This window comes from Salvelinus alpinus, chromosome 9 (assembly GCF_045679555.1).
Source record: "Salvelinus alpinus chromosome 9, SLU_Salpinus.1, whole genome shotgun sequence".
In the NCBI taxonomy this organism is placed as follows: domain Eukaryota; kingdom Metazoa; phylum Chordata; class Actinopteri; order Salmoniformes; family Salmonidae; genus Salvelinus; species Salvelinus alpinus.
Window position 1 is genome coordinate 7835609 of NC_092094.1, and position 12560 is coordinate 7848168.

General features: G+C 46.6%; 1 protein-coding gene across 1 annotated transcript in view; it reads left to right on the forward strand.

Moving 5' to 3' along the window:
* LOC139584249 (reelin-like) overlaps nt 1-12560 on the forward strand; it is a 356507-nt gene that overhangs the window by 322241 nt on the left and 21706 nt on the right. The window contains exons 45-50 of the mRNA XM_071415869.1: nt 553-703; nt 1148-1282; nt 1473-1596; nt 7830-8079; nt 8307-8475; nt 12163-12303. Of these exons, the coding sequence (XP_071271970.1) occupies nt 553-703; nt 1148-1282; nt 1473-1596; nt 7830-8079; nt 8307-8475; nt 12163-12303 (970 nt within the window). The remainder of the gene's footprint in view (nt 1-552; nt 704-1147; nt 1283-1472; nt 1597-7829; nt 8080-8306; nt 8476-12162; nt 12304-12560) is intronic.

Sequence of the window (12560 nt, forward strand, 5' to 3'; positions counted from 1 at the left end):
GTATTGAGAGGTTTGCCTTCAATACTCGCAGATCTGCACTTTGTCATGGACTCTAGTGGACTGCAGCTGTTGAGAACAGATGGCTATTGTGATGAACATACTGTATTGCTTGTGATTGTTGTGTATCTTTGTTTTTTCATCATCACCTGAATGTCTATTTAATCTGCTGGATTTATCTGTTATTTGTCTGTCATTATATATCGTGTTTGCAGTGCATAAAATGTCAATGTGCTAGTCCTAGCTATATTACATTATCCAGTGTGCTAGTCCGAGCTGTATTACATTATCCAGTGTGCTAGTCCGAGCTGTATTACATTATCCAGTGTGCTAGTCCGAGCTGTATTACATTATCCAGTGTGCTAGTCCTAGCTGTATTACATTATCCAGTGTGCTAGTCCTAGCTTGTGTGTGTGTGTGTGTGTGTGTGTGTGTGTGTGTGTGTGTGTGTGTGTGTGTGTGTGTGTGTGTGTGTGTGTGTGTGTGTGTGTGTGTGTGTGTGTGTGTGTGTGTGTGTGTGTGTGTGTGTGTGTGTGTGTGTGTGTGTGTGTGTAGGAGGGGCAATGGATGCAGAGCGGTTCAGCCTTCTGAGTGGAGGGAAGCCTAGCAGGAAATGTGGCATCATGTCCAGTGGGAACCACCTGTTCTTCAGCGAGGATGGCCTGCGCATGCTGGTCACTAACGACATGGACCTATCCAATGCCAGGTACTATGTGTGTGGTGTGTGGTGTGTGTGTATGTGTGTGTGTTGTGTGTTGTGTGTTGTGGGTGTGTGTGTGTGTTTTAACCGATAGATGTGTTACTGAGGCCATCTAATGGTGAGGTATGGTACTAGTTTATATCTAGTCCTATTGGAAAGCCTTGTCCTCACTTTCCAGTGGCATGGTCCTCACATTGATAGTAAAATGTGTGTGTAATCAAATTATGCCAATCTGAAAACAGATGCACTTGTACACGCACGCACGCACGCACGCACGCACACACACACACACACACACACACACACACACACACACACACACACACACACACACACACACACACACACACACACACACACACACACACACACACACATACACACATTCATATATATATAACCTACAGGAAAATTTCGTATTTTTTATAAAAAAATGTATTTGTCCTGTAGGTTTGTTCAGTTCTTCCTGCGTCTGGGCTGTGGGAAGGCATCCCCAGACCCCCGTTCCCAGCCCGTCCTGCTCCAGTTCTCTGTAGACGGAGGTCTGACCTGGGGCCTGCTGCAGGACTTCCTCTTCTCAAACAGGTTAGAGTAAATACATTTCTAACAGATTCACTTGTATGCTACCCTGGACAGGACCTCCATATGCTTTTGTCTGTTAATGTTTTTATGTCCTTTTAGGAGTTTTTTTTTTTTCCTCAACGCAAGTCATTTACTGTTTACTGTGAAAATAAAATGTTATCTTAACTTATGTCATCATCATCATCATCAACAGCAGTAACCAGGCTCGCCTGGTGGCCCTGGAGATCCCTCTGCGTGCCCGTACCTCCTCCACACGTCTCCGCTGGTGGCAGCCCTCTGAGAACGGACACTTCTATAGTCCATGGGTCATTGACCAGGTGAGACACCTTCCCTACATCGGCAGATGGCCTAGTGTTTAAGAGCGTTGAGTCAGTAACCGAAAGGTGTCTGGTTTGAATCCCTGATCCGACTTGGGGGAGGAAAAAAATAATCTGTCAATGTGTCCTTGAGCGAGGAACTTAACCCAAATTGCTCCTTCAAGTCTCTCTGTATAAGAGCGTTTGCTGAATGTAAATGTAAAAATGTTTGTCCGTTCATCAATCTACTCATCCTGCCATCTATGTTTATCTGACTCTGTAGTACCTTAGGGTGGTATAATCAGTCGACATTACATTCCTCATATTGAGTTGCAAAGGCACATAAATGTTTTGTCTTGCCCATTCAACCCTCTGAATGGTACACATACATGGCGTAAGATGGCGCCGACAGATATGGCAGCTCAGCCTTTTAGCTCTTTAGCAACTTTGTAGTATTTTGTTTTTTTGTGTGTTATTTCTTACATTATTAGCCTAGAATTATTTTTGTGTTATTACATACAGACGGAAAGAACTTTTGGATATCAGAGCGGCGGTAACTCATTATGACCAGGAATACGACTTTCCCGAATTGGATCCTTTGTTCGTATCCCCCAGGGTAATTTAACTTATTCCAGAAGCTGCTCCAAAACACCGCTGGAGGAGAAGAGGTATTCGGAGGGGACTTCTAGTACGACTCAGGAGTCGTGCACACCATCCACCAATTCCAAGTATATTACTCGCTAATGTTCAGTCTAGGTATAATAAAGTAGACGAGCTCAGGGCGAGGATCTCCTTCCAGAGAGACATCAGGAATTGTAACATACTCTGTTTCAATGAAACATTGGCTCTCTCTGGAAATACTGTCCCCGTCCATACAGCCAGCTGGGTTCTCAGTACATCGCGTAAATAGGAATAAAGAACTCTCCGGCAAGAAGAAAGGCGGGGGTGTATGTTTCATGATTAACTACTCATGGTGTGATTGTGATAACATACAGAAACTCAAGTCTACTTGTTCACCCGACTTAGAATACCTCACAATCAAATACCGACCGTATTACCTCCTAAGAGAATTCTCTTATCGTCACAGCTGTGAATATTCCACCTCAAGCCGATACCACGACAGCCCTCAAAGAACTAAACTGGACTTTATGCATATTGGAAACCACATATCCTGAGGCCGCATTTATTGTGGCGGGTGATTTTAACAAAGCAAACTTGAGGAAAATGCTACCAAAGTTCTACCAACACATTGACTTGTACAGTCATGGCCAAAAGTTTTGAGAATGACACAAATATTCATTTTCACAGTCTGCTGCTTCAGTTTGTATGATGGCAATTTGCATATACCCCAGAATGTTATGAAGAGTGATCAGATGAATTGCAATTCATTGCAAAGTCCCTCTTTACCATGCAAATGAACTGAATCCCCCAAAAACATTTCCACTGCATTTCAGCCCTGCCACAAAAGGACCAGCTGACATCACGTCAGTGATTCTCTCGTTAACACAGGTGTGAGTGTTGACGAGGACAAGGCTGGAGATCACTCTGTCATGGTGATTGAGTTCGAATAACAGACTGGAAGCTTCAAAAGGAAGGTGCTGCTTGGAATCATTGTTCTTCCTCTGTCAACCATGGTTACCTGCAAGGAAACACGTGCCGTCATCATTGCTTTGCACAAAAAGGGCTTCAGAGGCAAGGATATTGCTGCCAGTAAGATTGCACCTAAATCAAGCATTTATCGGATCATCAAGAACTTCAAGGAGAGCGGTTCAATTGTTGTGAAGAAGGCTTCAGGGCGCCCAAGAAAGTCCAGCAAGCGCCAGGACCGTCTCCTAAAGTTGATTCAGCTGCGGGATCGGGGCACCACCAGTACAGAGCTTGCTCAGGAATGGCAGCAGGCAGGTGTGAGTGCATCTGCATGCACAGTGAGGCGAAGACTTTTGGAGGATGGCCTGGTGTCAAGAGGGGCAGCAAAGAAGCCACTTCTCTCCAGGAAAAACATCAGGGACAGACTGATATTCTGCAAAAGGTACAGGGGTTGGACTGCTGAGGACTGGGGTAAAGTCATTTTCTCTGATGAATCCCCTTTCCGATTGTTTTGGGCATCCGGAAAAAAGCTTGTCTGGAGAAGACAAGGTGAGCGCTACAATCAGTCCTATGTCATGCCAACAGTAACGCACGTGGAAATTAATATTTGTGTCATTCTCAAAACCTTTGGCCACGACTGTAGTACTCGCACTGGAAAAACATTGGACCACTGCTACTCAACTTTTCAAAATGCCTACAAGGCCCCCCCCCTTTGGCAAATCTGATAATGACTCCATTTTGCTCATCCCTTCCTATAGGCAGAAACTAAAACAGGAAGTACCCGTGCTAAGGTCTACTCAACAATGGTCTGACTAATTGGAATCCATGCTTTAAGATTGTGTTGATCACGCGGACTGGGATTTGTTCCGGGTAGCCTCTGAGAATAACATTGACAAATACACGGATACGGTGACTGAGTTCATAAAGAAGTGTATAGGAGATGTTGTACCCACTGTGACTATTAAAACCTACCCCAACCAGAAACCGTGGATGGATGGCGGCATTCACGCTAAACTGAAAGCGCGACCCACCGCATTTAACAATGGCAAGGTGACTTTTGGTTGAATACAAACAGTCCAGTTATGCCCTTGTAAGGCAATATGTTTTTTATTTAACCTTTATATAACCTGTATATAACATTTATTTAACTAGGCAAGTCAGTTAATGCAATCGCAGTGTTAGAATTCTAAAAATATCTTCATTACGACATAAGACTTAGTTATGGTAAGGGAATAACCAAAACCTGAGCGCAAAACTACTAGTACACAGTTCGACAGATATATGAAATAGCATCACAAAATGGTTCCTACTTTTGCTGATCTTCTATCAGAATGTTGTATAAGGGGTCCTTTGTCCAGAACGTCGTTGTTTTGGATTCAGAACGTTCTTTTTCCCTCTTGAATTAGCAAGCACACTGGCCATGCAGCGCTAAGCTCTCCAACGTCAACAAAGTCTAACAACGCAACACGCCGAACGTCCCGAATAAAGTTAAATAATCTAATGAAACTATATTGAAAAAACATACTTTAGGATGATATTGTAACATGTATCAAATAAATTCAAAGCCGGAGCTCATATTCGACCATAACGACACGTTTCCAGTAGGCAATAACAGGTCCCTCCACGCGCCTTGCAGACAACAGAAAATGGGTGACACGTTGTTCCAAGATGGTTTATTCAACGTCAGACAGAGATAATCAACTCATTTTTCCTCTCACTTCCTCTTGACATCCGGGTGAAGGCGTATGACGTGCACGTATAGTCATACGTATAATGCCCATTTATAGGCAGTCACTTGAATAGAAGATAGATTTCAGACTTTCCACTTCCTGGTCACAAAGTGTGCTGCCAAAAGAGTTCTGTTTTACCCACAGACAAAATTCAAACGGTTTTAGAAACTAGAGAGTGTTTTCTATCCAATAGTAATAATAATATGCATATTGTACGAGCAAGAATTGAGTACGAGGCCGTTTAAATTGGATACGATTTTCCCCAAAAGTGAAAACAGCACCCCCTGTCCTTAAGAAGTTTTAAGAACAAATTCTTATTTACAATGACGGCCTACCCCGACCAAACCCAGACGACGCTGGGCCAATTGTGCGCCGCCGTATGGGACTCCCAAAATCGTCCGGATGTGATACAGCATGGATTTGAACCAGGGACTGCAGTGACACCTCTTGCACTGAAATGAAGTGCCTTAGACCGCTGCGCCAGTCAGGAGCAGAGACAAAAGGGAGTCGCAGTTGAACTGCTCAGACACGAGATGTACGTGGCAGGGTCTACAGACAATCCCAGACTACAAAGGGGAAAACAAACCAGCCAACCAGGACACCAACGTCTTGCTTCCGGACAAGCTAAACACCTTCTTCGCCCGCTTTGAGGATAACACAGTGCCACTGACTCGGCCCGCTACAAAGGACTGTGGGCTCTCCTTCTCTGTGGCTGACATGAGTAAGACATTTAAGTGTGTTAACTCTCGCAGGGCTGCCGGCCCAGGCGGGCATCCCTAGCTGCGTCCTCAGAGCGCAGACCAGCTGGCTGGAGTGTTTCCGAACATATTCAATCTCTCCCTATCCCAGTCTACTGTCCTCACTTGCTTCAAGACATCCACTGTTGTTCCTGTACCCAAGAAATCAAAGGTAACTGAACTAAATGACTATCGTCCCGTAGCACTCACTTCTCTCATCATGAAGTTCTCTACCTTACCTGACACCATAGACCAACTTCAATTTGCTAACCGGCCCAATGCTAACCGACGATAGCTCAGCATTCAACACCATAGTGCCCTCAAAGCTCATCATTAAGTTCGGGGCGCTGTGTCTGAGTAACCCTCCCCCCCCCCTTGCAACTAGGTCCTGAACTTCCTGACGGGCCGCCCCCAGGTGGTGAAGGTGGAAAACAATACCTCCACTTCGCTGATCCTCAACACAGGGGCCCCACAAGGGTGCTTGCTTAGCCCCTTCCTGTACTCCCTGTTCACCCATGACTGCGTGGCCACGAACGCCTCCAACTCAATCAGACGACACAAGAGTAGTAGGCCTGATTACCAACAATGACGAGACAGCCTACACGGAGGAGGTGAGGGCCCTGGGAGAGTGGTGCCAGGAAAATAACCTCTCACTCAACATCAACAAAACAAAAGAGATGATCGTGGACTTCAGGAAACAGCAGAGGGAGCACTCCCCTATCCACATCGACGGGACCACAGTGGAGTATGTGGAAAACTTAAAGTTCCTCAGCGAACACATCACTGACGATCTGAAATGTTCCACCCACACAGACAGTGTGGTGAAGAAGGCCAACAGCGCCTCTTCAACCTCAGGAGGCTGAAGAAATTAGGCTTGGCCCCTAAAACCCTCACAAACTCCAGAGGGTGATGCGATTTGCCCAACGCATCACCGGGGACAAACTACCTGCCCTCCAGGACACCTACAGCACCCGATGTCACAGGAATGCCAAAAAGATCATCAAGGACACCAACCACTGGAGCCACGGCCTGTTCACCCCGTTATCATCCAGAAGGCGAGGTCAGTACAGGTGAATCAAAGCTTGATTATCTCAAGGCCATCCCTAGCCGGCTTCCACCCAGTTACGCAAACCTGCACCTTAGAGGCTGCTGCCCTTTGTACATAGACATGGAATCACTGGTCACTTTAATAATGGAACACTGGCCACTTTAATAATGGAACACTGGTCACTTTAATAATGGAACACTGGTCACTTTAATAATGGAACACTGGTCACTTTAATAATGGAACACTGGTCACTTTAATAATGGAACACTGGCCACTTTAATAATGGAACACTGGTCACTTTAATAATGGAACACTGGTCACTTTAATAATGGAACACTGGTCACTTTAATAATGGAACACTGGCCACTTTAATAATGGAACACTAGTCACTTTAATAATGGAACACTGGTCACTTTAATAATGGAACACTGGTCACTTTAACAATGGAACACTGGTCACTTTAATAATGGAACACTGGTCACTTTAATAATGGAACACTGGTCACTTTAATAATGGAACACTGGTCACTTTAATAATGGAACACTGGTCACTTTAATAATGGAACACTGGTCACTTTAATAATGGAACACTGGTCACTTTAATAATGGAACACTGGTCACTTTAATAATGGAACACTGGTCACTTTAATAATGTTTACATACTGCTTTACTCATCTCATATGTACAGTATGTACTGTATTCTATTCTACTGTATTTTACTCAATGCCACTCCGACATCGCTCAATCTAATATTTATATATTTCTTAACTCCATTCTTTTACTTTTAGATGTGTGTGTTGTTGTGTATTGTTAGATATTACTGCACTGTTGGAGCTAGGAACACAAGCATTTCACTACACCCGCAATAACATCTGCTAAATATGTGTATGTGACCAATACAATTTAATTTAGATTTTGACATATACAATCCATGTCGCAATTGTCTAAAGGCTTAAAAATCATTCTCTAACCTGCCTCCTCCCCTTCATCTACACTGATTGAAGTGGATTTAACAGGTGACATCAAAAAGTGATCATAGCTTTCACCTGGATTCACCTGGTCAGTCTATGTCATGGAAATAATGTTTTGTATAGTCAGTGTATATATCGGCCAATCAGTATACAGCATCCTACGTCTCTCTTTCCTCTACCAGCTGGTGGTGGGTGGCAGTGCCAGTGGCTGGGGACCTCTGGAGGATGATTTCTCCTCTATGGACGGGCGTTCCTGGCTGCTCCACCCCGGGGGTACTCGTATGCCCGTGTGCGGTTCTGACGGGGCGGCCTTCGCCTTTATAGAGAAGTCCAACACGCGTTACGCTGTCACCACAGACATCAGCCTGGGTCAGGATGCCTTCATACAGTTTGACTTCTCAGCTTCCTGCTCTGTCACCAACTCCTGCTACGGTGAGCCAATGGGGAGAGGAATGGACGTAAGGGGTTGTCAGTGGGGTTGGTAGTGGTAATTATGCGATAGGTTCACACAAAAAAAGGTTATAAGGTGTAATGAAATGATACCTATGATTGACTATGTCAAGTTGCCCATGTAGTATTGAATACCTGGGCTATGCTAGGTAAACATGACTTTACTATATATACTGATGTCTTTCTTTGTCTTCTCTTGTCCATCACAGCCATTGAACTAGAGTATTCTCTGGACCTGGGTCTGAGCTGGCAGCCTCTGGTGAGAGACTGTCTCCCCACCAGCCCAGACTGCTCCTCCTACACCTTACAGAGACTGCTGGTAGCCGACACCTACAACAAGTGGGGCCGAGTCACTCTGCCAATCCCCACCTATGCCAGGTTAGTTAGATGTTGATGGACTGCCAATCCCCACCTATGGTCAGGTGAGTTACATGTTGATGGACTGCCAATCCCCACCTATGCCAGGTCAGTTACATGTTGATGGACTGCCAATCCCCACCTATGGTCAGGTCAGTCACATGTTGATGGACTGCCAATGGCCACCTATGCCAGGTCAGTTACATGTTGATGGACTGCCAATCCCCAACTATGGTCAGGTCAGTCACATGTTGATGGACTGCCAATGGCCACCTATGCCAGGTTAGTTAGATGTTGATGGACTGCCAATCCCCACCTATGGTCAGGTGAGTTACATGTTGATGGACTGCCAATCCCCACCTATGCCAGGTCAGTTACATGTTGATGGACTGCCAATCCCCACCTATGGTCAGGTCAGTCACATGTTGATGGACTGCCAATGGCCACCTATGCCAGGTCAGTTACATGTTGATGGACTGCCAATCCCCAACTATGGTCAGGTCAGTCACATGTTGATGGACTGCCAATGGCCACCTATGCCAGGTCAGTTACATGTTGATGGACTGCCAATCCCCAACTATGGTCAGGTCAGTCACATGTTGATGGACTGCCAATGGCCACCTATGCCAGGTCAGTTACATGTTGATGGACTGCCAATCCCCACCTATGCCAGGTCAGTCACATGTTGATGGACTGCCAATGGCCACCTATGCCAGGTCATTTTTTAGGAACTCAGTCGAGGTCTAAACTTACTATTGACAGTTAGAACAGTAGAGTTCACAAGGTGTTTTGTCAGTCCCTTACAGTCACTCAATTAGCGCATGTCAGCGAACACTTTTTAGATTGGTAAGTTAGTCTAGCCAGTTATCTAAACGTGTAGTAATCATGGCTGAATGCCGACCAGGAACGCAGGGCATGTGCCCAGGGGTCCTGACCTCAAAGGGGCCCCCATTTATTTTGTTAGTCACTCTCGCTCAGAGTGAAGGTATAATTTCAAATAATGGCGCCAGATGGGATGGCGGCTGTAAACTAATTGTGCTTAACAGCTTCTATCCCCAAGCCATAAGACTCCTTAACAGCTTCTACCCCCAAGCCATAAGACTCCTTAACAGCTTCTACCCCCAAGCCATAAGACTCCTTAACAGCTTCTACCCCCAAGCCATAAGACTCCTTAACAGCTTCTACCCCCAAGCCATAAGACTCCTTAACAGCTTCTACCCCCAAGCCATAAGACTCCTTAACAGCTTCTACCCCCAAGCCATAAGACTCCTTAACAGCTTCTACCCCCAAGCCATAAGACTCCTTAACAGCTTCTACCCCCAAGCCATGAGACTGCTGAACAGCTTCTATCCCCAAGCCATGAGACTGCTGAACAGCTTCTACCCCCAAGTCATGAGACTCCTTAACAGCTTCTATCCCCAAGCCATGAGACTGCTGAACAGCTTCTATCCCCAAGCCATGAGACTGCTGAACAGCTTCTACCCCCAAGTCATGAGACTGCTGAACAGCTTCTACCCCCACATCATAAGACTGCTGAACAGCTTCTACACCCAAGCCATGAGACTGCTGAACAGCTTCTACCCCCAAGTCATGAGACTCCTTAACAGCTTCTATCCCCAAGCCATGAGACTGCTGAACAGCTTCTACCCCCAAGTCATGAGACTCCTTAACAGCTTCTATCCCCAAGCCATAAGACTCCTTAACAGCTTCTACGCCCAAGCCATTAGACTGCTGAACAGCTTCTACACACACACTGACACACAGTCCTGTGCCCTGCTATACAAACACTGACACACAGTCCTGTGCCCTGCTATACACACTGACACACAGTCCTGTGCCCTACTACACACACAGTCCTGTGCCCTACTATACACTCTGAAACACAGTCCTGTGCCATACTTTACACACTGACACACAGTCCTGTGCCCTGCTACACACACTGACACACAGTCCTGTGCCCTACTTTACACACTGACACACAGTCCTGTGCCCTACTATACACACTGACACACAGTCCTGTGCCCTGCTATACACACTGACACACAGTACTGTGCCCTACTATACACACTGACACACAGTCCTGTGCCCTACTTTACACACTGACACACAGTCCTGTGCCCTACTATACACACTGACACACAGTCCTGTGCCCTGCTATACACACTGACACACAGTCCTGTGCCCTGCTATACACACTGACACACAGTCCTGTGCCCTACTATACACACTGACACACAGTCCTGTGCCCTACTTTACACACTGACACACAGTCCTGTGCCCTACTATACACACTGACACACAGTCCTGTGCCCTACTTTACACACTGACACACAGTCCTGTGCCCTACTATACACACTGACACACAGTCCTGTCCCCTACTTTACACACTGACACACAGTCCTGTGCCCTACTATACACACTGACACACAGTCCTGTGCCCTACTATACACACTGACACACAGTCCTGTGCCCTGCTACACACACTGACACACAGTCCTGTGCCCTACTATACACACTGACACACAGTCCTGTGCCCTGCTACACACACTGACACACAGTCCTGTGCCCTGCTACACACACTGACACACAGTCCTGTGCCCTACTATACACACTGACACACAGTCCTGTGCCCTACTTTACACACTGACACACAGTCCTGTGCCCTGCTACACACACTGACACACAGTCCTGTGCCCTACTATACACACTGACACACAGTCCTGTGCCCTACTATACACACTGACACACAGTCCTGTCCCCTACTTTACACACTGACACACAGTCCTGTGCCCTACTATACACACTGACACACAGTCCTGTGCCCTGCTATACACACTGACACACAGTCCTGTGCCCTACTATACACACTGACACACAGTCCTGTCCCCTACTTTACACACTGACACACAGTCCTGTGCCCTACTATACACACTGACACACAGTCCTGTGCCCTGCTATACACACTGACACACAGTCCTGTGCCCTGCTATACACACTGACACACAGTCCTGTGCCCTGCTATACACACTGACACACAGTCCTGTGCCCTACTATACACACTGACACACAGTCCTGTGCCCTACTTTACACACTGACACACAGTCCTGTGCCCTACTATACACACTGACACACAGTCCTGTGCCCTACTTTACACACTGACACACAGTCCTGTGCCCTACTATACACACTGACACACAGTCCTGTCCCCTACTTTACACACTGACACACAGTCCTGTGCCCTACTATACACACTGACACACAGTCCTGTGCCCTACTATACACACTGACACACAGTCCTGTGCCCTGCTACACACACTGACACACAGTCCTGTGCCCTACTATACACACTGACACACAGTCCTGTGCCCTGCTACACACACTGACACACAGTCCTGTGCCCTACTATACACACTGACACACAGTCCTGTGCCCTGCTATACACACTGACACACAGTCCTGTGCCCTACTTTACACACTGACACACAGTCCTGTGCCCTACTATACACACTGACACACAGTCCTGTGCCCTGCTACACACACTGACACACAGTCCTGTGCCCTACTATACACACTCTGACACACAGTCCTGTGCCCTGTTATACACACTCTGACACACAGTCCTGTGCCCTGCTACACATTGACACATGTTGTCCTGTATAGGGCAACTGGAATAGACAGACACTAGTAAACCCTCTGGTGTGTCTGCAGGTCTCCAGCCACGCGGTTCCGGTGGTTCCAGCAGGCTCCGTTTGACAAGCAGCAGACCTGGGCTCTGGACAACCTCTACATCGGAGACGGCTGCCCTGACATGTGCTCCGGACACGGACGCTGCCAGCAGAGCAACTGTGTGTGAGTGACCGTACCCACCAGTAGGGTTGCAAAATTCCACAAAACGTTCCCAAAGTTTAGGGTTTTTCCCGAAATCCTGATTGGAGGATTCCTAGTTCCTTACCAGAGGAATCACACACGCCACACATCATCCCAGTGTTATCACACACTCCACACACACATCATCCCAGAGTTATCACACAGTCCACACATCATCCCAGTGTTATCACACACTCCACACACACATCATCCCAGAGTTATCACACACCACACACACA